We start from the raw sequence: 27,362 nt of genomic DNA on the forward strand, positions 1-27,362 counted from the left end.
TTAGCTTGGTGTTCTATTATATATCAAAGAAGAATTGGTATTGATTAATTCAATAGGATCGATTTCATTCATCTTGTAGTGATCGAAAATGGTATCTAGGTTTACACATAGAGTATGTAATCAAAGATATTTGGCTTTAACAAATAAAGAAAAAAAAAGAAAAAAATTAAATTGTTCAAAAAAAATAAAAGTACAGGGGTTAGTTTTAACAAATGGAAAACATAAAAAAGCTATATTAAAATAAATGGAGAAAAGAGGAAAACAAAGGGAGAAACAGAAGAGAATGGAAATTAAAGAAAAAATTTTAAAGAACATAAAAGAAAAGAATTACATTACTCAAAATGAAAAAAAGATAGGGATCAATTGTATAATTTAACCTAAAATTTTTGTTAGAAATGATGATTTAACGTGTCGTGTCAGCTTAACGTTTCATTGTTAACGACAATTAACGGCTTAGTGACTAAAATGTTATAACACAATAATATAAGTGACTAAAACGTAATATTTTAAACATAAATAATTAAAATGTAACTTGAATCAAACAAAAACAAAAATAACTATTTTAATAGTTTATGAACAAAAGTGAAATCCTGAATTAGAAGGAAATAGTGGTATAGTTGGAAGGCTTAAGTTGGAAGGCTTAGGCCTATTTCATTCTATGGATCAAATGCTCCGATAATTATTTATTTCTTTTTTGCCTTTAACCTTCTTCTTTGTCCCTTTTATTTCTTTTTATTTTAGTATTCGCTAATTGTTTTTTTCTCTCTTTAAATTTCTCATTGAACTCCATTGAAATAAGCTCAAGGAAACAATCAGAAGTCAGATCTTGCATCATAAACCCTAGAATTCAAGACAAGACTCAAGCTGTTTGATCTGATCGGGTACTTTTACTTTCCGCAACTAACGACTGCTTTATTTCTATCGTCTTTAATTTGATTTTGCTTGAATGATCGACTATCATCCACGAGATTTCTCTTCATTTCTCTTTACTTTCGAGATTCTTAATCTTCAATAGCGTGTTTTTGAATGTTTCTCCATTTTAAAGTATATTTGTAATGTCTTCCATTTTATTATCTTCATGGAAATGTAATAACTACCATCGGTATTACTTAAATTAAATGACTTTCATAACTAATAATTTTACCGGCTTAGCAAAAAAAAAAAGACTTAGCTCTTTCCATTTTATTCGGCGTAGAATTTTTCTGTAGAAGAAGAGGAAAGTGGATTTACAACAGGGGTGATAGTAAGTTTTTAAAAAGAGTAAATAAATAAATTATCTGTTCCGAGTTATTTGATAAACTGAATTTATAACTGCCTAGGTTACTATTTTGAAGCATTTCAGTGTGGTGTGATATGTACAGCTGGATTGATATTGGCTAAAAGTGATGGTCTGGGATGGCCATCTGTTTATTGATTGTTGGATTGTGAAGCTGTAGTTATTGCAAATCTTTGCGGACAGCATGAATATTATGAAAGGTGTGGCTGACCTTATTCGTCGGACATCTAGTGGCCAAACTGGAGATTCACCAGGGGCACAAGGGGAGAGGTTGTCTCCTCCTACTCCAAGGATTCGCTTCAGGTACTGATGCTTGATGATTGATGGTTGTTATTTTATTTTACCTTTTAAATATGTGGTGATACAAAGGAGTTTTTGAGTGAGTAGAATTTGGGAATGCTGTAGCATTTTAGTTTAAACTTACTGTTCTAGAAGTTTGATTAGTTCCTTATTTGACGGGAGTCCGGCTGTACTAATTCATTGTTTGGAGGTTTAGATTAATCCACTTGGTGCTTTTGGATGCACTTGATTTACCTTATCATTTTATTCAAGCTGAACTTTATTATTATCTTTTCCCCTTTGGGGTACTATCTTCCAGTGAAGGAAATGATGAGGCAGTTTTGAGTTCACTGTGGGAGAGATATGAGAACACGGTTGATAAGGTATGGCCCCATGTCTGAAGTTTTCAGATTTCTATTTATCTTTTCTAATTACACCAAACCGTTGTAGAACTTATTACCCACTCATATCAGTTCATATGTGTCATGCATTCTTTTTTCTAGATTTAATCCTAGAAAAATAATGTTATGTTAGCAGCATAAACGGATGCGAAAATAATCTAGACTGAAATTCAGCCACCTTTAAAGGAAGTGTGTTCATCCTGCAAATAAGTTAAAAGGCTTAGAGAAGAAACTTGTCTTGAATCTTTGAGCATTGGAAGTTTGTTTGCAGTTATGTAATATTCTTATAGTATGCTTAACTACTCTAAGTGTGTTCAATTCAAAATTTTAGAGGCTTTTCAATGTCATTGAACAAGAAAATTTAAGTATCTCTTTTACATGCTTTCTCACTTAGGCTATGACATACAATCGAGATTACAATTTGGCCATCTTTAAAGGAAGTGCATTCATTCTGCTAAATAAGTTAGAGAAGATACCTTTCTTGGATTTTTGAGTGTTGGAAGTTTGCTTGCAGTTATGTAGTATTTTTATAGTATGCTTAACTACTCTCAAGGTGTTTAATTCAAAATTTTAGAGGGTTTCCAGTGCCTCTGAACAAGAAATTTTACTGTCCCTTTTATATGTTTTCTCACTTTTGGCTCTGGCAATTGTCTTACCAATTTATTCTTTTTCCCTTCTTAAATTCAGGTCTTTCTAAGTAAGCTTTTATTTATCAAAACATTCTCCTTTAAAGTTTTCATTTCAAAGGATTAATGTTCATCTTTGAGGTTCTTTCACATTGATGGGTATAACTTCTGTGTTGTTAATGGATTTCTGTCCCTGGTTTGCTCGATTTTAGGCGGAAAAGAAAAGGTCGTTTCATGTTTTCCTCAAGCAGTTTCTAACAGTATTCAAGAACTGGGAGCCTGATAATGGTGGCCAGCTACCAGAAGCTGCTTCAATTGCTGAGTATTCTACGAGAGTTAATGATATAGTAGTTGGCTGCTCTGCTGGGCATCCTGCTGAAATCATTTTGACTTTGATTGAAGAGATTGGGCAATTAACCACTTTGGTCTCTGAGTGTAAGTTTATTTATATCTTCTGTTGGAGTTGCTTTTGTTTGGGCAGACAAATTTGTTGATAGGGAGAACTTTTAAGACGACAACAGCAAACAGTAAGAAATTGGAATGTCCAGAAAGAAATGGAAAAAGTAAACTCCCATGATTCTAAAATATTTGTCCTTTCTGCAAAATGATATAAAATTAATGAAGTAATTACTTTTAAAAAATGAAGAAGCTCCATGTGCAACTTAAATTTGTGTGTTCTAGTTCAAGTTGAAGCATTTTTTAACTTGGTACTTCTATTGGGTGGATCTCTTGTAAATAAAAAACCTCTTATTTTTGGTACTCCGTGTTACTGTCATTATGTCCTTTATTGGATTCAGGAAAGCTTTTAGTAAATTGTTTTGTAAAGTAAAATTAGTCAGAGGGCATTGTTTTTTGGATATTTTTTCGTAGATATGGTTATATGTCGTCGCTTAAATCTTCCTACTTTTTATGAGTCTCTCTTCCTATGTATAGATTGATTAAATATTTAATGTAAAATATCTAATGTCATTTTATGTGCTTTATTTCCTTTGTTGTAAATCCAGTAAATACTGGTGTGGGACGCACAGGAATGGATTTTCCGGCAGTTTCCATAAGCTTCACTTCTGAAGGATTACCTGTTTTGGATGCTTTAAAAATTATTACCCGCTCGTTGCATAATTGCAGAGTTTTTGGTTACTATGGTGGAATTCAGAAACTTACAGCACTGATGAAAGGTATGATTAGTATTATTGATGCCTCCATAATGTTATTTGAGAAGCTGGCACTTTTTGTTCTGGTCCATTGATACTGAAATTCAATGTTGTATGTGATTGGAGGTGGAATGCTTTTTATAGTATCCTAGTTTCTGGTTATGTAAATAACTTTATGGAACATTATTCATCAGGTCTTGGATTGTTTTGAAGGTTAAATGCAATTAGTTAAAATTTCTTTTTTCATTTAGGTAAATACAGGAATTAAAGATTCTTTAATTGGATTCTACTTGTATGTTGATCTTCCCATTAATTCTGATATGAACTTGTCATTTTTGTTTGTCGTTATGATTAGATTTTACATGGAAGTGTCTGAATTTCATTGCTTAATTCCAAGTTCATTTTTTATCTCAGGGGCAGTTATCCAACTCAAAACAGTGGTTGGTGCAATTCCAGCTGATGAAAGTTTTTCTAATTTGATAGTAGAGAAAATGGGGTTCTTGCAGCGAGTACTTGTATATGTGGTGTCAATCATATGTTGTTTTATTGATTTAAATTCCAATGTATATGAGAAAGCTCAGATGTATAGTATTACTGAAGATTTTTCTGTAATTGGTGCTATGTCTTCAATTGACCCTGATAGTTTAAAAGATTCCCTTTCTGAAAGAACACTACATTGGCATCGGAAGGCAGTTGTCTCAGTGATGGAAGCTGGTGGCCTTAATTGGTTAGTAGGTAAGGTAGGCAATTTTGTTTATCATTATACATAACTTGCTAACATGTGAACCATTTGCTATGGCTACCATATGCATTTTCTTTTGTTTGACAAGTAAAAAGCAGCTGAAAAGCAAAGATACCAATAGGTTCAATATGGTTATTCATGGTTTTGCCTGAAAATTGAAATGATACCCTTATAATTGGCTACCAAATTTGATCAGTTGGTACACTTTTATTATTCCTTATAGTTCATTGGGTTGTTCCTTTTTAATGCTTATGTGTTTAAGATTTATTTCTTTTGGGTGCTTTTTGATTTGATACGTCTTCACCCCCTCCCCCCCTCTCCTATTAGCTGTTTGTTTGCATTTGATTTTTTGTTCATGAAAGCTTCTTGTTTTTCAGAGTTGTTGCGTGTCATCAGAAGGTTGAGTATGAAAGAACAGTGGACAGATATGACACTTCAGTTCTTGACTTTGAGAACCCTTTCTTTTGCATTGTGTGATAATCCACGTGGTCAAAATCATTTCAAAAGCATTGGGGGGCTTGAAGTTCTGTTGGATGGACTTACACTTCCATCAATTAATATGCTACTCTTAAAGAGTGCAACACAAGTTGATGGGCGAAGGTAGTTTTTCTAACTTGGTTTGGGAATTAACTGGTGTCTTGATACTATGTTGAACACTTCGTATGAAATAGCATACTGAGAATGCTAGTTGAAAAACAGTGGGTACCATTTTGTTTGGTTGAAGAAAAAGAACTAGACCATTTTCTGATATACATTTAGTCACTTTCTTATAAGTTCCCATCAATTTTGTTTCCAGTCCACCTTTTTTCTTGGTCAATTGACTACATAACTGTTTAGTGGTGTTATCCAACTTCCGTAAGTATTGGGTTTCTTGCGGCCTTTGCATTAGAGTTTGGCCTTTCCACCTGTAGCCAATTGGTTTAGGTGGGATGCTTAACAATAACTAATTTAAGCATATCATGTGATAATTTTTCTGGTTTATTTTTCTTCCTTTCCTACTCCCACCCTCCAATGTTTAAAACTTGAACCTTTTAGTTGAATTGAATTATATGGATGCATTCCATGTGAAGTTGTGTGCATATTGTATGATTAGGTTACTTCCTAGAAGATTTTTCTTTATGCTTTCTAAACCGTGTAGATAGAGCCAGAGTAATGGCTAAGGTATCCTGTCCTAGGCCATTTTGTTTGAGTATTGGTTTTGATTATGTGATGGCTTTTTGTTTATGTGATGGCCATTTTGTTTGTATCTGGTAAAAGTGTGGTAGGTTATCTTAATTTCTGGTGGGCATATCTGGGAATCTTATAGCTTCCCTGCAAAGTCAATGCACAATGATCTTACAACTTTCTCTAGTTGATTCTTTCCAGCTCTGAAGCCTTGAAGTTTTTTTTTCCTTTTTTTGTTGCCTGTGAAGAATTTATTGTCTATGAATCTGTAGAGGAGTATTTTATTCCTTCCTTATCTACTCTTTCTTGATATTATGATCTTGTGGTTAAACTTTTATGCAGGGAACAATATAGCTTGCTGAAAATTTTTGAGCTCCATGTTCTTTCTTTGGAAGTTCTTCGGGAGGCTGTGTATCCTATATATCACTCATATTTAGTATCTTGTATGCTGTTTTGTTTTAACTGAAATTTGTGAACCTTGTATGCTATTGGAGTTATATAATCTCCTGCTCATATAGTTGAATCTGCTATAAGTGTGTTTCTGCTAGCATGCTGTACCTGTTACTTACTCATGTCATCTTCCTTTTGAGACTAAGGACACTTTTGGATGGACTGTCTTGTTTGAAATTTCAATCTGATTTTGTTTAGTGCAGCAATGACAATGTGCTATTTCATTGTTCCTCCAATGTTCTATAAAGCGGATCTTATTTATCAAATGAAATCGGTGAGAATAGTGGTTTCTGTTCTGAATTTATTGCCCAAATTTAACAATTTATGCTATCGGTATGCCTGAACATGTATTAATGACCTTAACAAATCATCAGCTTTGGGAATGTGAATAATCTGCAGTTTCTATGTGAAAATGGAAGAGTTCATAAATTTGCAAATAGCTTTTGTTCACCTGCTTTCGTGTTTCAAGAGTACATACAGCTTATGGAACATTCAGCTCTGCCAGAAGGCAGTCAAACATCCACTTTAAACTTAAAAAATGATAATGCTGAAAGTTATTTGGCGGAGCCTTCTGCTCCTTCACCTGAGAAGGCTCCTTGTAATCAGCTTTGGAATGATTGCGTTGTCAAGTTGAGCAGAGTACTTTGCTCATTTCTTCTTGCTGCAGAAGATGTTAAACTTCAACATGGCCAAGCAACCTCTGGTCGGATTCCCACATCAATTTCTTCAGTTTATGCGGAACTTTCAGTTAAATGGGTATTGAGGGTTCTTCTCCAAGTTTTCCCATGCATTAGGGCTTGTTCCAATCAAAATGAATTTCCAAATCATTTATGGTAAAATTATTCTATTCCTTTCTGTCTCTATTTTAGTTGTGGTGCCCTGAAGCATTGTTCAGATTCCTGCAAGCTATGCTTCTGTCTCCCTTTAGCACTTTGTTCTCTTTTCCGCATTAGTAACCCCCCCCCCCTGTTATTTTGTTTCTTGTAGGGTTTTCATCAGTACCTTGCAGCATTGTGCTCTTAATGCTTTCAAGAAGGTTTTGACTTCGTCAGCTCCATTGCTTGAGGTGTTTCGCAAGGAGGGAATTTGGGACCTTATCTTCTCTGAGAACTTTTTCTATTTTGGATCATCTTCTGAGGAATGTTATGAAGGGTCTACTCCATGCCCTGATGGATCTCCAAAAAAGGTTGAAGAATATTCTGCTTCTGGGAGTACTGGGATTCAAATTCTTCAGATAGAAGCAAGTTCATTTGTGGAGTTAGCTGCAACTTCTAATGGGAGTATCCATAACTTGGTATGTTCTTGTCACTTCTGAGATATTCTCTGTGAAATGGTTTATTTTCTTGTCAACAGTTATCTTCACTGTGTTTCATGCTTGAATAAATAATTTGTTAGCTAGATAGATTTGTTATAATAAATAGCTCTGAATGTTAGGATAATGTAGATATAAGATTGAGATTGACTTGGGTGATCAAGGGTCAGTGTGGGCAAGTCAGGTGTTTTGGGCATTATTAGAAGTCTTCAGTACTCCCCTTTAATTATTCATCCAATGTTTGTATACTCGTGTTTCTTGTGAATTCAAGTGGGTTGGTAGGTCCAGCGTGGATACCAAAATGCTGAATCACAATGCTCGGTATAGCCCAAACTATGATAGTGCTGGGAAATTACCTTAATGCTCTCTTTATAATTAAGAATTTTCTATATGTATGATGTTCTTCAACTTGGTATCTTTCCTTTTTGCTTGCATGTGCTGTTAATTTCTTTTGCCTATGATTCAAAAAATTTTCTATACATATGATATTCAGGGTATTAAGAAAATTATAAATATTTAAGTTGATACCTTTCATATGGTTTTGTGATTTTAGTGGACCCCTATGGTAGTTTATGATGTTTATGTCTGGGTTCATGTTTAATGTTTTTGATATCTGTGCTTGGACAGTTATTCCCATGAATGTTCTAGTTGTTCTACGATCCTACCCATAATCTGAAAGGATTTTTTTCTTGATTGTTTTTAAAGGCCTCTATTTTTTGTGCTTGGAACATCACTTACTTTTTACCTTCACCTCATGTTGTCACAGCCTGAATTGTCTGCTTTACTGGAAGCCCTTGAACAATCTGCTTGTAATCCTGAGACTGCCAGTGTTGTTGCAAAGAGTTTGCTTCGAATATTACAGCTTTCATCCGAGAAAACTGTTGCTTCCTTTAAGACACTCAATGCAGTTTCCAGAGTTCTTAAAGTTGCTTGCATTCTAGCCCATGAATCTAAAATGTCGGGAAATATGGGTCCTGTGATCGATAATGATTATTTGGAAGGGGTTCTGTCTCATGGCCACCAGAGATTTTATTCTAGTCAAACATCACAGTGTTGGATTAAATGCATGGAAACATGCATGGAACTCTTTGCGGAATTTTTCTTGGTAGCAGATGATGCTAGAACTTTGGTTTTGCATGATTCTACCTGCATTGATTGTTTGTTCGAATTGTTTTGGGAAGAAGGTTTGAGAAATCAAGTTTTCAGATACATTCTTGACCTCATGAAGGTATGCTTTTTGGCTGTTAGAAAGTTTTGTTCTGGTCATTTTAGTTATTAGCTTGCTAAGACTCTACTTTTTCTCCCCCCTATCATTTTAGATTGAATCACTGTTTGAAGAAGATCGAAAAGCGGTGTTGTACATATGCTCAAAATATTTTGAAACCTTCACTGTTATAAAGGAGCGTGAAAAATGCTTTGCTGAATTGTCTATTAAGCTATTGATTGGAATGATAGATATACTCCAGACTGATCCACTGGTATGTTCCATGAACTGCTCACCTTGACTTGCCTTTTCCCAAGGTCTGCGTATTTGGAAGCTTGGCCATTGAGTTTTATACAAATATCTTATGCATTTCATGTTTCATCAGCATTACCAGGTTTTATTTCGAGATGGAGAATGCTTTTTGCATGTAGTCTCTTTGTTAAATGGCAATCTTGATGAAGCAAACGAAGAGAGGTTGGTTTTGGTTGTTTTACAAACTCTTACTTGCCTGCTTGCAAAGAATGATGCCTCAAAGGTAATTTTCATTCCTTTTATAATTTTTTTTTTCTGTTTCCAGAGTCAATGGTTTTTCTGGAGTAGTTAAATGCTTTATCCATGTTTATCCTGAAGGTTGCAAAGATTTAGTCTTTCTTGATGAAGGATTTTGCTTCAGTACTATTTTGTCTTTATTTTTGTATGCCATCATTTGAACTTGAGATTTTATGTTCTTAGTGTGGCCACCATTATTTTCTATGCCATAGCACATGAGAACACCAAAAAACTTAGTAGCTGGTGTTGGTATGACTTTTCCGAAAACATAGCTTAATGTTCAACTTAATTCATGTTTATCTCAGGAAGGCAGTGTCCAGTTTGCATTACTGCAGTCCTTTTGTCTTGTGTAATATTTGCACTCAAACTCTTATTGTGTTATATTTTTCTGTTTTAGTACATGAGAACACTAAAAAACTTTGTAGCTGGTGTTGGTATGGCTTTTCTGAAAATGTAGCTTAATGTTCAACAACATGCATGTTTATCTCAGGAAGGCAGTGTCCGGTTTGCATGACTGCAGTCTTTTTGTCTTGTGTGATATTTGCACTCAAACTTTATTGTGAAATTAATATGGATTCATGTGTTGGAATCCTTGAGCTTTGGTCTGTGTAGCAAGAAATTGCTTGTTTGAACTTGAGATGATAAATGGCTGCGTAGTAAATATTAGAACTAGAACTAATTTTTCATGTCATTAGAACAGTTGAAACATCTAGAAGTGGTGGTGAATTGAGTTCAATTTTTTATGTTTAAGGATTTTAATTGTTCATGGTGTTTAGATCATTGTAATCACAATTTGTTGTTCTGGGTCATTTTAGGAAACTGGTGTTACTTCTGTCATGCTTTTAAAGCACACCAATCTAAAATTAGGTCGACATTTCCTATATCATTGCTGTCTTAAGAATGTTAATGTGTCTTTGCAATTATGCTTTTGTTACTCTTATTTTCCATTTTTAATTCAATAATTAATTTTACAGGCAGCATTTAGAGCTCTTGTTGGCAGGGGTTATCAGACATTGCAAAGTTTGTTGTTAGACTTCTGTCAATGGCATCCAAGTGAAGCACTTTTAAATGCACTTTTTGATATGCTTGTCGATGGAAAGTTTGAAATTAATGGAAGCCCTCAAATAAAGGTGAATTAATGCCCTGAGAAGTCTCTTTGATCCGCCATCACATCCTTTGTCTGGTCATGTGAATGGATTTCATGATCTTTTGTCATTTTACTCATTGTGATTGTTAAATTGTTGTCCCTAAATTGGTTATTTTCCTGATCCATTTTGATTCAGAATGAAGATGTGGTTATACTGTATTTGAGTGTTCTTCAGAAGGTTAGTAATTCTCTACTCTATTTGATGATACCAAGTTTTCCCAGAATCTGTTATAGCTGATTCTTACTCAATATCCTTTTGAATATTGATGTCATTATTTGCTATTTTTGTGATTGGCCAGAGCAGTGAGTCTTTGAGGCACTATGGTCTCAGTGTTTTCCAGCAGCTGCTTAAGGATTCCCTTTCCAATCGAGCTTCATGTGTTGCGGCAGGAATGCTTAATTTTCTTCTTGATTGGTTTGTCCAAGAATGTGATGACAGTGTCATTTTGAAAATTGCACAACTGATTCAGGTTATTGGCGGCCATAGCATATCTGGGAAGGATATGCGCAAGATCTTTGCTCTCCTTCGAAGTGAGAAAGTGGGGACTCAACAGCAGTACTGCTCATTATTATTGACCTGTATTTTGTCAATGCTAAATGAGAAGGGACCAACTGCCTTCTTTGATCTCAATGGGGATGATTCTGTAAGTCCTTTTAGTGTCTTAGGGAGAATTTCTGAACAATTTCTTCTGATATCCATATTCCTTTTAGTTATTTTTGGAACTTGTTCCATTCAATTGTTGCCATATGACTATAATTGGAACCTGGTATTCATATTGTAATTTCCTTTTGTAGGGTATCATAATTAAAACACCCGTGCAATGGCCTCTCAACAAGGGTTTTTCTTTTTCATGTTGGCTTAGGGTGGAGAACTTCCCCATGAATGGAACAATGGGCCTTTTCAAATTTCTAACTGAAAATGGAAGAGGATGCTTAGCAACACTAGCTGAAGATAAGCTTATTTATAAGGTAAAAGATATGCAGTATATTTATCTCTAGGAAGTTTCTTCCCAAACACATTACATGTTTATTCACTATTAGATAGAAAAGCAGGCCCCCTTCCCCCTCCCCCAAACACTGAAACGCAAAGATACCTGAAAACAGCTTGTTTTTGTTTTACTTTGTTTTCCTCTGTCTTTGGTGTTACTTCCAATTTCATGCACCTATTAATGTTTTTCTCGTGTCCTTCAGACTATCAACCTGAAAGAACAGAGTCTTGAGATGCATGTTAATCTAGTCAGGAAGAAATGGCACTTTCTTTGTATTACTCATACCATAGGAAGAGCCTTTTCTGGGGGTAGCCTATTGAGATGTTATCTTGACGGTGATCTTGTATCCTCTGAAAGATGCAGGTAACATGCCACCTTTAATCATTCTGTGTTTGCATTTTACGTTTTATAGGTAATAACTTCAAGATTAATATTTTCCTCAACACAGTTAAGTTCCCTCTTGATCCCGTCATTTAATGTCTCAGATATGCAAAAGTGAGTGAGATATTGACTAGCTGCTCTATTGGTACAAAAATTGTCTTGCCTCGACATGAAGAAGATGATCCTGTAGAGACCATTCAGGATTCATTTCCTTTTCTTGGACAGATTGGTCCACTTTATTTGTTTGGTGATGCCATTTCTTCTGAGCAAGTCAAGGCTGTACATTCCCTTGGACCCAGCTATATGTACTCATTCCTAGATAGTGAAACTACTGCATTTGGTGATAACCCTATGCCTAGTGGAATTCTTGGAACAAAAGATGGTCTTGCATCCAAAATCGTATTTGGACTCAATGCACAGGTTCTTTTCTCTCCCTTTATTGGAAATATGTCCACAGAAGCACACACATGCATGCCTAAAAGGTAATTTTGTTTTTTTGTTAGCTGAATCGAGGTGTTGATTCCTCTTTTCAGGCGAGTAATGGCAAGATATTGTTTAATGTCTCACCTGCATTGGATCCTGTATCAGATAAGACTCTATTTGAAGCTACTATAATGGTTGGTACACAGTTATGCTCTAGACGCTTGCTCCAAGAGATAATTTACTGTGTTGGAGGGATATCTGTGTTTTTCCCTCTTATCACTCAGTCCGATAGACATGAAAATGGTGAAACTGGAGTTTTAGAACGTACACTACTCTTTCCGGTTGCCAAAGAACGTTTGACTGCTGAAGTTATTGAGCTGATTGCTTCTGTCTTAGATGAGAATTTAGCGAATCAGCAGCAAATGCATCTTCTTTCTGGATTTTCAGTACTGGGATTTTTATTGCAATCACTTCCACCTCAGCAACTCAATATGGAAACACTCTCTGCATTGAAGAGTTTGTTCAATGTTGTATCATCATCCTCTGGTATGCATAATGAACTATATCGAGTTGTTTTTATGTAGGAATTATTCATAGCAAATTTTCTTTTGATCTTTATTGTTATTTTTATACCCATTTAAGGATGTATCTAATTTCTTTTGATGTTTTCGTTTTCCTCTTTAGGATTGTCAGAGCTGCTAATGAAAGAAGCCATATCATCCATTTTTCTTAATCCCCATATCTGGCTATACACAGCTTACATGGTGCAGCGTGAGCTGTACATGTTTCTCATTGAACAATTTGATAAAGATCTGAGGCTGCTTAAAAGTTTATGCCAGCTTCCACGTGTTATTGACATAATACAACAGTGTTACTGGGATAGCGTGAAATCTCGGGTTTCCATTGGAGGCCAACAACTTCTACATCCTATTACTAAACAAGTTATTGGAGAAAGACCTGGTAGAGAAGAAATACATAAAATTCACCTTCTTTTATTAAGTCTTGGCGAAATGAGTCTCAGGTACGCATTGTCAACTGGGTGAGGGCATCTGATGTTGCCAGATGTGAAGTATTGGATCAGCTGCTTCATTTTTCATGGAGATGCATAGCAGATTATCCTATTTTCTCAGTTTTCTTACAATACTGTTGCATGTTGTATGCAGGCAAAACATTGCTTCAGCGGATATAAAAGCTCTTGTATCATTCTTTGAAACAAGCCATGATATGACATGCATTGAGGATGTTTTGCATATGGTTATACGTGCTATTTCTCAAAAACCATTGCTTGAGTCCTTCATCGAACAAGTAAATCTATTAGGTGGCTGTCACATTTTTGTCAATCTCCTAAAGAGGTAGGCCTTATGTATTGAAAGAGTGAAATGTGGAAACTTATTGTCATCAGAGACAACAACGACCTTTGTTTCATTGAATAATGACTTCCGGCATTCTTATTGTAATAGTTTCACTTTTGTTGTATATTCCTTTAATTTACTTTAATCTTCATAAAATGTATAACTTTATCTTTATGCTTCTCTACTAACGTTGAGTTTTCTTAAATAATGTCCTTCTCTGAGGAGAAATCTGAAAATTTAATTTGTCTCCTGGACATTTTATGGTTGGGACAGTGGTTCTGCTGTCTATCCTAGCTTATGTTTCTCTGGAATCCTAGAATTTTGTTCCTCTTATTTTCAACTTTAAAACAGGACATTCTTTTTGAAATATGTTTCTGTTTTTCTGCCATGGTCTGAGACAACATCGTGTACTGGTCTTTTGATAGAAAACTTTAACCATTTTTTTACTCCAAATGTGTATTTAGAGAAGCATTCAGTTGCCAGAAAATGATCCAGTTTCTGAACCAAATGCGTGCTTAAGTATAATTTTACTCCACTAATTTGCTTATAATTTTCATATGTTGATCTGTTTCTCTTCCTATGAATGTTGAATTGTTTTAACTAGAATTGGTAAAAGTGATCTGCTTTAAATCAAAGGTTTAGAGTGAATTTCTCTTTAGTCACCGTACAATTTGTTTTTTGTAGGGAACATGAGCCTATCAGATTGCTTAGCTTGCAGTTTCTAGGGAGACTTTTGGTTGGTTTGCCATCAGAGAAGAAGGGGCCAAGGTTTTTCAATCTTGCTGTTGGAAGATCAAAGAGTCTTTCTGAAAACAGCAAAAAGACCAGTTCAAGGATGCAACTTCTCTTCTTCGCTATATCTGATAGGTTGTTTAACTTTCCACTGACGGATAATTTGTGTGCCACTTTGTTTGATGTTCTTCTAGGTGGCGCTAGCCCGAGACAGGTGGTCTACCAATCATGGATTTCCCTCCTTGTTTTGTTAGCTAATTTTCTGTTATTCTCTTTATTTTGATAATTTTCCACCTTACCTGTTTCTTAAAAATGTTTGTTTACAGGTGTTACAGAAAAATAGCCTTGTTGACAAGCAGAAGAGCAGAGGGAATAATTCTCACTTTCTCCTTCCTCAGATTTTGCTTTTGATTTTTAGATACCTATCCAGCTGTGGAGATGCATCTGCAAGAATGAAAATAATTTGTGATCTACTTGACCTTCTTGATTCAAATCCTCTGAATATAGAAACGTTAATGGTACTGCACTACTGCATACAATTGATTTTTGATATCATATGTATGCCGTGTATGCTTTTAAAAGTGCCATCTAATTGTTGAAAATTTGCCTTTAGGAATATGGTTGGAATGCTTGGTTAACAGCTTCTGTGAAACTTGACGTTGTAAAAAACTATATGTCTGATTCAAGACATCAAGGTGACTATGAGATAAATGAGAAAAATCTTGTGATGAGGGTTTTCTCAGTTGTTCTTTGTCACTATATACAATTTATGAAAGGTGGCTGGCAGCAATTAGAGGAGACTGTGAATTTTCTACTTCTGCACTGTGAGCAAGTATGTCAAACTCCTTATTTTCTTTTACATATCTATTCTAGTCTACTTTATTTTTGTGATTTTTTTCTCCATTAATGGATAATTTGCTTTAATGCTTGTCCTTGGTAGGTTGGCATATCATTCCGATGCTTGCTCTGTGACATTTATGAAAACTTGCTTCAAAGGCTGGTAGATTTATCTTCTGAGGAGAATATTTTTAGTTCACAGCCTTGTCGAGACAATACATTATATCTTCTGCAACTTGTTGATGAGATGCTTATCTCTGCAGTTGGCAATAAGCTTCCGGTACCTACTTACTTGAGAATGTGTCTATATTATATTTATCCTTGGTTTATTTGCCCTGTCATGGGAATTTTTTTCTTCCAATTCTCTTTGTCAAATTCCTAACATACCCAATTTAATTATGTGCATTTCCATATAAGATGAAGATTATGTTATCCTTTATTAGATATTTAGGCATTCAAACATTTGAGAATTTAAAAATAGTTGTCCTTCCATGAAAGACCAAGCAAGATTTATCTTTGTGCGTCCACATTCTCACATACAAACATGTTACTACAGTGAAGTATGCTTTATGACTTGTCTTGTCTTTCCTACTTATGTATTTTCTTTTTCTTTTTCAGACTAAAGATTGATATTATTTTTTTCTCTGTTTCTTACAGTTTCCTGCTAATAGCTCTGATTCTTATCTGGGTTCTTTAGAGGTTGAAAGCCAGAAAGAATATGACTCTTTGTTGCATGAGGTCTTGCAAGGAGAATTTGATGACAAAGTATCTGGGTACTGCTAGCTTGATTTTCACTCATTATCTCTGAAACTAATATGTTTTGTATTATCTGTTTGTGTCGTAATTGTGATGAAATCTGTGTGGGTGATTGAAATTAAATGATTTCTTCCAACTATGGTCCACTCTGTTTGTCTAGTCACTGCGTTGAGGTTTCCTTTTATTTTGTATGATATTGGCTTTTTTTTATCTTCTATCTTTTCTTAACTTCAAAGTTAGAGATGATGGGCTATTCTACTCTTCTAATCTTTTCATAAATCCTTTGGCATTGTTCTTTTATCTTTTATTTTCTTTCTCTGGTCAAAAGCAAATAAGTCTTGTTTTGCTTTTCTAGTTCAGGACAATGAACTATTTTCATTTTAGTAAGGAATGACTAGTGGTTTTCTGGTGAAAAAGATTTACCCCCTTGTTTTCTGCAGGATGTATATATATGGCTCTGCATAATTATCTTAATATAAAATCCACCATTCGCTATAGAATTTTCACTCTATGGGAATATCAATTAATATAATTAGGAGAAGTAGAAGCAAGTTTTTACTTTATACAATTTTTAAAAAGTTCTTATAAGCTTAGAATTTTCTTGTGATGATTTAGGGTACTAGTAGTTGGCATTTGTTTCTTTCATGAAACAGAATGATGAATATCAAGTTGGCTCAAACTTTATAACAATTGGATATTTGTCTTACAGTACAATGTTCATGCTTTCCTTGAGTATGTACTTGTTGGAATAGTAGTTGTTGCTTTTTTCCTTTTGTACACCATCCAAAATGGTGTTTGAAACATTGCACTGTTATTTTTACTAGAAGCTTTATAATTGAACTCAACCTCATATGGAGATTTATGGAGACGGTATTTTTCCATCATATAAGTTGTCCAGTAGAAAGTAACTTCATCTTGTTGTGAATCTTCCATTCTCAGAAATATGGAATCTTACGGGCAGGCAGTGACAAGTGGAGAGGACATACCTACTGATAATTGGTGGAACTTAGTTGACAATATATGGGTTGTTATTAGTGAGATGAATGGAATGGGTCCAAGCAAGACAAGACTCAGAAATTCAGCATCTGTTGGTCCATCTCTTGGCCAACGAGCACGTGGCTTGGTAGAATCTCTTAATATTCCTGCTGCAGAAATGGCTGCTGTTGTATCTGGAGGCATTGGCAATGCATTGAGTGGAAAACCAAATAAAAATGTTGATAAAGCCATGGCTTTAAGGGGGGAAAGGTGTCCAAGAATTGTCTTTCGACTTTTAATCCTATACCTCTGTAGATCCTCCCTGGAAAGAGCCTTGCGCTGTGTTCAACAATTCACCTCACTGTTGCCTTGCTTTTTGGCCACTGATGATGAGCAAAGCAAGAGTCGATTGCAGCTCTTCATCTGGTATTTTTTTAATGCCCAAGTTTCAATATCTTGTGTGTCATACAACCGTTTATCTTGAGTTTTAAGAAAGGATATGGATTAGTGCTTTCTGTTGCCTTATGCTTGTTCCATGAAGTGTAACAATAAAATAACATGGTGCTCAGGTCTTTGCTCGTTGTACGATCCCAGTATGGAATGTTAGATAATGGTGGTCGTTTCCATGTAATAGCACACGTGATTCGAGAAACTATAAACTCTGGAAAGTCAATGCTTGCTACTAGCATGGTTGCCCGGGATGACTCATTTGATTCAAGCAGCTACTCAAAAGAAACAGGCTCCATTCACAATCTAATTCAGAAGGATCGACTGCTTTCGGCGGTTTGTTCTGAACTTCAAATTTATCATCTTTTGTTTCACTAAGATTTGTTGTTTACTACCTGTTTCAGTCAGATGGAAATCACATCTTATATTTATTTTCTGATCTTATATTTCAAATGGTTGACAATATTCTGGAATTAGGAAGTTCCATGAATGTTTTGCTGTACTAAAGTTCCAGTAGATTACGAATGGTTCTCAGTCTATTTTTCCAAAGTTTGTGTTGTTTATGTAGACCGTAGTTACACTAGAGATAAAAACCCGGTTTCAATTGATATTTTGATAATTCAACCCATATGATACCCACATGGTTTCAAGTGATATTTTGATTTTTCAAACTATTTCTATTAAGTCTCACTTTGATGGAAGAAATAAAATGAGATATGAAATGGTGTAAAACTCTGCTTTGTTGTTTACTCTTATGAACATTTTGGTTCTCTGAATTGAGAAAACTCTTTTGACATATCTCCAAGGGTCAATGCCAATAACCCTCACGGAGATATCAAATATGTGCATTGCATGTTTTATTGATGCTGCCATTGCAGAAAGGCAGGCAAATATAATGCTAACACTGAATCTGTTGCTTTTTTTATGTGATATTTTTTTCAACTGGCTTTGCCATATTCTGCTGCCCCCTTTTCCAGGTTATCCCCCATTCAGTTCTCTAGTTTCATGATTCAGGTTTCTGACGAGTCTAAGTATGTAAAAACGTTAGAACACGACCGTAGCAGACAGTTGCAGGAGCTACGTGCTACGATGGGAGAAAATTCTTCTTTAGAAATTCATAACCAGACGGCATTTGAGGATGAGATACAAAGTAGCTTACACACTATTCTTGCTTCAGATGAGAGGAGAAGGGCTGCATTCCTGCTTGCGCAAGAGGAGCAGCAGCAAAATGTTGCTGTATGTTAAATGATTTTTTCTGTTTTGGAACATGCTCTTTCTTTTGGTCCATAGTTTCTTTAATAGGTTCATTGTCATTGTTTCTTTTGCTTTCATTCCTTTTATTACTTTTGAATCTTGTGCTCATGTGTGTAAATAATAAATTTTGCTTAACAGGAAAAATGGATGCACATGTTACGAACTTTAATCGATGAAAGAGGTCCTTGGTCTGCCAATCCATTTCCAAATGGATCTGTGATACACTGGAAACTTGACAAGACGGAAGATACATGGCGCCGTAGACTAAAGTTAAGACGGAATTATCATTTTGATGAAAAGATGTGTCATCCTCCTTCCACTTCCCCTAGTAATGAGGCTTCTCTTCCCAGTAGCGAGAGCAAATCTAGTTTTGTTGGGCACATTCCTGAGCAAATGAAGCAGTTTCTGCTCCAAGGTGTACGCAGGATTACTGATGAGGGGAGCTCTGAACTTGTTGAAAGTGGTGCTGAACCAAGTGTACAGTCGGTTATTCTTGAGGATCCTTCAGACAGTCACAGTGTGGAAGTAGTTAAAACCATCAATGATCAGATGGATATTGTTCAAGATAGAAAAGAGTTTTCAGCACCTTCACCTGAAACTGAAATTAATGAGGTACGTCTTATTGGTGGTATAAGAACAGTCAATCTGTGTGTTTTTCTCGGTAAAACATCTGGAATTCATTGTTAATTTGTGGTTTGATGTTGCAGGTTGTTATGTCACTTCCATGTGTGCTTGTGACACCAAAAAGAAAATTGGCAGGTCAATTGGCAGTCATGAAAGATGTCTTGCATTTCTTTGGCGAGTTTATGGTTGAAGGTACTGTAGGATCTTCAGTTTTCAAGAACTTAAATGCATCAGGCCATTTTGAGAGGGGTGATCTAAAGCCAAAGTCTACTAAGTGGTCCGTTCCTCTTGATATAAATTCTGAGAAGGGGACTTCTGACAATGTAGAGGCCGAAAATTTGCATAAAGAACAATTGAAAAATGTAAAGCGTTATAGGAGATGGAGTATTGGAAAGGTAGGGAACCATAATTGTTTCATTTGTGCTGCATTGCTTGTATATCTTATCATTAATTTAATTTCTTCTTGTTTACTTTGCTGGCCATAGATTAAAGCTGTTCATTGGACTCGGTATTTGCTTAGATATACTGCTATCGAGATTTTCTTCAGTGATTCTATTGCTCCCTTATTTATAAACTTCGCATCACAGAAGGATGCGAAGGAGATTGGAACCCTGATAGTCTCTACCAGAAATGAGCTGTTGTTACGAAGAGGAAGTAGTAGGGACAGGAATGACCCTATTTCATTTGTTGATAGACGTGTGGCATTGGAAATGGCAGAAACTGCAAGGGAGAGCTGGAGGAGAAGGGATATAACGAATTTTGAGTATTTGATGATTCTCAACACACTTGCAGGAAGATCATATAATGATTTGACTCAGTATCCTGTCTTTCCTTGGATTTTGGCTGATTACTCATCTGAGTTTCTTGATTTTAACAAGTCATCGACTTTTAGGGATCTCTCCAAGCCTGTTGGAGCACTGGACTCGAAACGGTTTGAGGTCAGTTAATTTTGCCTTTTTTTTAATGAATGGCGTACTTAAATACTAATCCTCTACATCACTGTTTTCTTTTTCTTTCCTAATATTTCATTATAATGCTTCTTGATTCAGGTGTTTGAAGACAGGTATCGGAACTTCTGCGATCCCGATATACCCAGGTAAAATCCTGGTTTCAGTACATTAAGTAGTTCTCTCCTTTAGAGTTTGATTAATTAATTTTGTCTTATGGGCTGCTGTGCTTGTACTTCCTGGTGCAGTTTCTATTATGGGTCTCATTACTCAAGCATGGGGATTGTGCTTTATTACCTCCTTCGGTTAGAACCTTTTACGTCTCTTCACCGTAATTTACAGGTATCTTCTTCACGGCATCACAAATTTAGGTATCTTATGATGTGCGGTATGTAAATCGACCTCCTCATCTGATAATGTTATATGATGTAAGAGGAGGAAGGAATATCTGGTGATCGGACTGTTTCTTTGGTGCAATGATGTTTAGCTGATAAACTTCTGTAAAACAGTGTCAGAAGCACTTTTTTCAGTGTGATCTTTGAAAAGTGCGCTTTTTTGGGACAGGTAGCAAGTAGCAATATATCTTTTATTTACTCTCGTATGGAGGGGAGTTGAGTACACTTAAATTATCATTACTTGAAACGTTCAACTGCAGGAATCGACCAATATGGTAGTCTCTCTATTTAAAGGAGAACATTAAGTAGTACAAATGACTAAGATACCCTTTAACCTTAATGCTTAACACAGGTGGAAACTTATAATATTAGGTTTTTGCCTGGAAAAAGCACAGCAGTAGTTTTATGAATAAATATTATGAGATAATATTAGGATTTAGTTTTTCAAGGGTATGATGAATGGTAGAGTTATGGGTGAATTTTAGCTATTAATTGATAAGTCATGGCAGTAATGTCATACTAAATCTGAAAAGTGTAAAGTCATTGCAGTAGTGTCACACAAAGTCTGATCAGTGTATACTAGTAGTCATAGGTATGAATGCATTAAATATGGTTCAAATACAGACTTATGAATAATTTACTTTTCTCATTCAATGTGTCCTATATGCAATTTGGTTTCTTTCCTCGTTTATCACTTAAATTGCGTTGATTCTTGGTTTACCAGCTCCACTAATTTATCATTTTTCGTCAGGGTGGTAAATTTGACCATGCAGATCGTCTTTTTCAAAGCATTGAAAGCACATATAGAAATTGCCTATCTAATACAAGTGACGTGAAGGAGTTGATTCCTGAGTTCTATTACATGCCCGAGTTTCTTATCAATTCGAACTCTTATCATCTTGGGGTGAAACAAGATGGTGAACCCATAAATGATGTTTCTCTCCCTCCCTGGGCTAAGGTATGTGAATTCCCATTGAGGATGTCAAGTTTCATAAATTATATAGCACCAAGTTTCTGACTAGGCTGTTTCGGCTTCAAGAACTTTTTGGAGTTTATAGTTGTCCTTCATTTGCTCGAGAATTATTTAGTAGTCAGAAAGGTTATTTGATTTGTCTTAAGAGGAATAAATACATATGATGCTTGGTTACACAGGAGAATGTCTATAAATTCTGTCAAGGAGATAGAGACTTCTGCAATAAAAATCTAACAGTTTCATTTTAGAATGTTTCACGGGCTTGTTTTTCCAGTAACTCCTTTTTCTTGCTCAGGTTGTCCAATAGTTTGTATCATTTCAAATTCACTAACACCCTTGATTAGGATTGTGATTCTAACTGTATGGGTACAGAGTTTTATTGTTCGTACAGGGCCTATCATGAGAAATATTGTAAAAGTAACAATTATCAAGGCTCTAATGCATTTGTAGATATTCCATAATGAAATATGTTTCTATTGATTGAATTTTGAATAAATCTATTTGTGAGATTATTTATGGGGAAAAAAAAATAGAAAAGATGCGCAAGATTATATATTAGGTGTGTCTGGCAATACTTTTGCAAGAGTAAAAAGCCACATAAGAAGATAAGCAGAATGAGCATATTTTTTACCTTTTTTTAATAGGAAACGATTTATGTTATAATTTTTGTTGACATGATAATGGAGATGAGTAGGTTAACAATGACTGTGAGTAAGTTGGGATAATGGTGAATCTTGCAATGAAAGGTGCTTTGCAAAGATTTACAAAGATGTGGCTCATTTCCCAGAAGGACAGAAAGACCATTGGAAAATGAATAGAAGAAGAAAACCTTGCCTGATTTATACGAAATCATACAGAAACAAATGAATGAAAATTCCTAGGGAAGATAAGATAGAATTATTTAAGATCAGTTAGCATTATTTTTATTTTCAGACTGCAACACGAATTAATATGTAACCTTACAAAATTGAATATCTACCACAATAGGGTGTTGTAAAAATAGTGGATGATGGTTGGAAAACATTGTCATGTTTCCCTTAGGCTTTGCTTGGTAGAGTTGAAAGAAGATTGGAAAGATGGAAAATTGAAGGGGTAGAAAAATAGAAAGATAGAAAATAATTTTTTTTCCCTAGACGTGCTTGATAGGGAAGATGGAAATTTTGAAAGAAAAAGTAGTTTTCTGTCCATCCGTTGCTTGGTAGAGTTGAAAAATAAAAGGAAAGAAAATAAAGCATTTGAAAAATGCATAATTTTGAGCTAGCATACATCTCTCTCTCTCTCTCCCTCTCTCTCATTTTCTCTCTTATCATTCCAATTTGGAAGGATTGGTTTTTCTATATTAGGATAGAAAACCATCATCTCTCCTATTTTCTTTCCTCTCAACTTTCTTCTCTACCAAGCACACTCCAATTGTATTTTCTTTCCACTTTTCCACTCCCTCCTTTCATACTTATCCACCTAACCAAGCGCATCCTTAGTCCTATGAGATGAGGGGTGAACTTTCTAGGAGTTATGCTTCTTAATTTGATGAGAATTTGTGAACTAGACTTGCTTTATACTTTTAAGATTTCTTTAGTAACTTTGTATATGTGTGTGTTTTCATATATTTCTTTGTATACTTTTTTAAGACTCTTTTTTCTGGGAGTTAAGCTCCCATTGACTCCTTGACTTGCTGAGCTGAAGAATCCTTGTTAATATATGAGTTGGAATTGTATTTTGCTGAGCATTTAGTTTAACCCTAGATAGCCTGCTAAGAAATTTACTTCTGCTTGTCTTTTTGTAGGGGTCAACTGAATTATTCGTTATTAAAAATAGAGAGGCCCTTGAAAGTGAGTATGTTAGCTCAAATCTCCACCACTGGATTGATTTGGTATTTGGTTACAAGCAGCGCGGAAAACCAGCAGTGGAGGTATTCTGTGCAAAGACATCTTTCGACAACCAAATATTGATTTTCCTTTTCTATTCTTTTAACTCTAAACTGTCTCATTTAAAATATACCTGGGTTGCAGGCTGCAAATGTCTTCTATTATTTAACTTATGAAGGTGCTGTTGATCTGGACTCTATGGATGATGAGCTGCAGAAATCAGCAATTGAAGATCAAATTGCAAATTTCGGTCAGACACCAATCCAGATTTTCCGCAAACGGCACCCAAGAAGAGGGCCTCCAATTCCAATTGCTCATCCTTTGTATTTTGCACCTGCTTCTATCAATTTGACATCTGTTCTTTCCTGTATAAGTTATCCACCATCAGCTGTTTTGTATGTTGGATTATTGGACTCGGTCATTGTCATTGTGAACCAGGGTCTTACTTTATCTGTTAAGATGTGGTTGACAACCCAACTTCAGTCTGGTGGAAATTTCACCTTCTCAGGTTCTCAGGTTAGTTCTTAGTTATAAGTTTTTTTTTTTTTTAAAGATCTTTTGGATGTCCTTCAAATTACCTTTGATGTATTTTTGTTTAACTTTTCAAAATCCGCAGGATCCCTTCTTTGGAGTGGGTTCTGATATTATCTCCCCTCGTAAAATTGGGAGCCCTCTGGCAGAAAATGTTGAACTGGGAGCACAATGCTTTGCGATAATGCAAACACCAGCTGAGAACTTTCTGATATCATGTGGCAATTGGGAAAACAGCTTTCAAGTCATATCTTTGAGTGATGGAAGAATGGTTCAGAGCGTACGACATCACAAAGATGTTGTCAGCTGTGTTGCAGGTATTTACTTATAAAGGAATCTCGTAAATCTGCTGACAAAAGGAATGTAAAGCTGGATTCTATTTTTGAACCTCGAGTTCCTAATAATAATTGCAATCTGCTGAAAGTAATCATTTTTTTTCTTTATGTAAAAACGTTTCTTCTTAAAGTGGGTCACATTTGCAATAATGAGAAATTTAAAAAAAAAAATTCAAGTAGTGGTGCTAAGATGGTTGTGTAATTCAAAGGTTCATAGGGTATTGATGCGTAAAAGGAAACAAAGGGACAGACATGAACATAAAACTTGAGTTGTATCATCTTATGAGTCTAGATGAGGATGATCTGTATCTGCTAAATGTTTTTTTCCTTGTGAATTGTTAGTTTGTGTTACTAGTGCTTCTTGGAGTCTGGTTTCACTAGGATTAATTAACCTACTGCAGTTACAGCTGATGGAAGCATTCTTGCTACTGGAAGTCACGACACTACAGTCATGGTGTGGGAAGTTCTCCGTGTCAGAATCCCAGAAAAGAGAGTTCGGAATATGCAGACAGATTGTGTCATTGCTGAAACTCCCTTCCATATTCTGTGTGGTCATGATGATATAATTACATGCCTGTATGTCAGTGTGGAGCTTGATATAGTTATTAGCGGGTCAAAAGATGGAACTTGTGTTTTCCATACCTTGAGAGATGGAAGATATGTCCGATCTTTACTACATCCATCTCGAAGTGCATTGTCGAAACTTGTGGCTTCTCGGCATGGACAGACTGTACTTTATTCTGATGGTGATCTCAGTTTACACCTCTATTCTATTAATGGAAAACATATTGCCTCTTCAGAATCCAATGGGCGTCTTAACTGTGTTGAACTCAGTGGGTGTGGCGAGTTTTTGGTTTGTGCTGGTGACCAAGGACAGATTGTTGTTCGCTCTATGAGCACACTTGAGGTTGTTCAAAGATATAATGGGATAGGGAAGATAATAACCTCCCTAACTGTAACTCCACAAGAATGCTTCTTGGCCGGGACAAAAGATGGAAGTCTTCTTGTGTATTCTATAGAAAACCCTCAACACCGTAAAGCTAGCGTCTCCCGGAATCCAAAAACCAAAGTTTCTTTAGCAGGCTAAGCAATGATTCAGGATTGGAATGACTGGTTTGACAATTACGGTTTGATTGGTGTTACTGATCTCAGGTATTCTGGTCACCGATGTTTTTTTTTCTAGTCATTTCTTTCATTTTAATATAATTCTTAGCATAAGCTTCATTCTTTAAAAATACTAATCTACTACATGCATGTAGTGATGACTATTTTCAGCATGTAAGATCAAAATCTGCTTAATATGGTTTATGTGTCGTTTCTTTCATTTTCTATGTTCATATTGATACTATACATGTGTGTACACAGTCCAGATTCGTACCTTGGACCTCAAATGAACAGAACTAATGCTATATATTTGCACGCATTCAGAAAATGCCGTAACAAATTTAAGTGATTATTTTACTTGAATATTTCTAGGTATTTTAGGACATGTTGGAATTTGTAATAGGGTTTCACTGCTTATCAGTATTAGACATCGGCAATGGTGGTTAGGAGACTCAGCTTTGCTAAATCTCAGCCTGAAAAAATAACTTAAAAGCATTTAGTTGCAGAATTTGAGCTCAATATCCTACTTTTCTTTCAACAAATGTCTGGCATTTTATGTTCTGTTTTCATCTTCTTCATTTGCCTTCCTTTTCCAATTTTTAACAGGAATGCATTTGAAAAGCCTATCCATTCCATTTCCAGGTACTGGGGCCATGCTGATCTATATATTTAGCACATGATGAAGAATACTGATTAGTCTTTGAACAGCATTTTATTTTCCAACATACAGGATTCTTACCCATTTTGTAACATTAAGAAATAGGAAGGTAAGATGTGCAAACTTTTTAGAAATTCAATTGTCTTTTTTAGATCATAACAAGGAGCTGAGACAGAATATGTGTACAATATTATTCTGAACTAGGTTAGGTTTCAATTCTTTTGTATTACCAACTCTCTCAGCTCATATATATACTTTTTTTTTTTTTTGCTTTTATAAATAGAAAAATATCCAAAATCTCAACCCAAACTTTGTACATGTATGCAACAGTGCCTGGTTCTGAATGAATAATTTTCGTCACCACCTTTGAATGAATAGATAATTCATAAATCCATGTCGGTTTTTTTGTATTGTGTCGTGACATTATTGTTTTTAGAGTATTTAATATATTCATATAAATTGTGATACGGTAGTAATTTTATATTGTGTTGCGGCGGCGTTCTGTATACTGGTATCTTGTTCATGTTATCGTTCTGTGTTGTGACGCTATCATGTTTAATCTTTGCCAGATCTATTTTGGGACGTTTTATGATATGTTTTCTTTTGGTTAAAGTACTTGGGAGGTCCCTGTATTATAGGGGCTGGATTAAATTTGTCCTTTTGTTATTAAGTGGATTAATTTAGTCCTTGTACCACTAAAAAGAATTAAATAAGTTTAGATTATAACAGGGTTGTCATTTATTGTATAAAAAATGTTCTGAATTTTTTTTTAATTGCAGTTTAATTTTAAATAAAAATTTTCATTTACAAAATCAAACTTCAAAAATATTAGTTTTGTTAAGTAGTAAATGATTTTTTTAAATAGTAACTTGTAAGTTTTATTTCAATTTGACATCAATTTGATTTTATTTGATTTTTTTAATAGTATAGAGATTTTTTTTTTTTTTTGAGGTTTCTTGCTGTTGATATAAAGGAGACACGACCCATTATGGAGAAAAAAAGGTGTACTTTGTTATCATTAAGTATTTATGTCATATATTTTTCATTAATCACGATTAGAATTTAAACTTTACAAGTAAAGAAGCGGCATGCATATTTGGATATCTTTAAAAAAAGTTAAGGATAAATTAATAACGAAAAAGAACTACTTATTAATTTTATCCATAGAACAAAAAATTATTGTACCCAAAAATGTATATTTGCAATAATTTAAGAAATGTATCTTTATATTTTTGTTGAAGTTTTTTATTGACATTTTAGGGTTGATTTACAGAAATATGCTGAATTTGAACTTTTTTTTGTATATGTGTTCTTTTTGCAATATATTTGTATATGCTGAATTTGGAGAGAAAAGAAAATGTGTCTTGACGCATTTTCCTTCTAATAATAACTTTTTCAACAGTTAGAATATCCCCAGCAATCATAAATTTTCTTATATAAATCTCTCCAAACTTTCTTCTTTTCAATTCAATACTCAATTCTC

General features: G+C 35.0%; 1 protein-coding gene across 7 annotated transcripts; it reads left to right on the forward strand.

Moving 5' to 3' along the window:
- Positions 1–682: 682 nt before the first annotated feature.
- On the forward strand, positions 683–26,269 carry LOC107910345 (BEACH domain-containing protein B). 7 transcript variants are annotated; one of them, XM_041088495.1, is made up of 41 exons: positions 683–881; positions 1,362–1,579; positions 1,875–1,938; positions 2,795–3,017; positions 3,587–3,757; positions 4,148–4,468; positions 4,853–5,075; positions 5,982–6,050; positions 6,464–6,922; positions 7,077–7,383; positions 8,168–8,629; positions 8,721–8,879; positions 8,991–9,140; positions 10,129–10,284; positions 10,438–10,479; positions 10,601–10,945; positions 11,097–11,270; positions 11,493–11,653; positions 11,776–12,091; positions 12,205–12,640; positions 12,779–13,115; positions 13,258–13,446; positions 14,131–14,392; positions 14,505–14,696; positions 14,792–15,010; positions 15,119–15,295; positions 15,673–15,788; positions 16,711–17,172; positions 17,316–17,529; positions 18,208–18,429; positions 18,586–19,059; positions 19,155–19,466; positions 19,557–20,009; positions 20,121–20,167; positions 20,267–20,360; positions 21,165–21,371; positions 23,170–23,295; positions 23,396–23,767; positions 23,868–24,099; positions 24,519–25,269; positions 25,828–26,269. In XM_041088495.1, the coding sequence occupies exons 2-40, from the start codon at positions 1,461–1,463 to the stop codon at positions 25,202–25,204; spliced, it is 9,750 nt and encodes a 3,249-aa protein (XP_040944429.1). In that variant the 5' UTR covers positions 683–881; positions 1,362–1,460; the 3' UTR covers positions 25,205–25,269; positions 25,828–26,269. The 7 variants fall into 7 exon arrangements, with proteins under 7 accessions (XP_040944429.1, XP_040944430.1, XP_040944434.1 ...); XM_041088496.1 differs by having other exon boundaries at positions 25,864–26,269; XM_041088500.1 differs by having other exon boundaries at positions 24,525–25,269.
- Positions 26,270–27,362: the final 1,093 nt, after the last annotated feature.

This window comes from Gossypium hirsutum, chromosome D02 (assembly GCF_007990345.1).
Source record: "Gossypium hirsutum isolate 1008001.06 chromosome D02, Gossypium_hirsutum_v2.1, whole genome shotgun sequence".
Classification (NCBI taxonomy): domain Eukaryota; kingdom Viridiplantae; phylum Streptophyta; class Magnoliopsida; order Malvales; family Malvaceae; genus Gossypium; species Gossypium hirsutum.

Excerpts from the sequence above, each read along its gene's own strand:
- LOC107910345 (XM_041088495.1), top strand. The coding sequence starts at position 1,461 with ATGAATATTATGAAAGGTGTGGCTGACCTTATTCGTCGGACATCTAGT. Across the intron at positions 3,018-3,586 it reads AACCACTTTGGTCTCTGAGT|TAAATACTGGTGTGGGACGC; the intron begins GTAAGTTTATTT and ends TTGTAAATCCAG. Across the intron at positions 9,141-10,128 it reads CAAAGAATGATGCCTCAAAG|GCAGCATTTAGAGCTCTTGT; the intron begins GTAATTTTCATT and ends TTAATTTTACAG.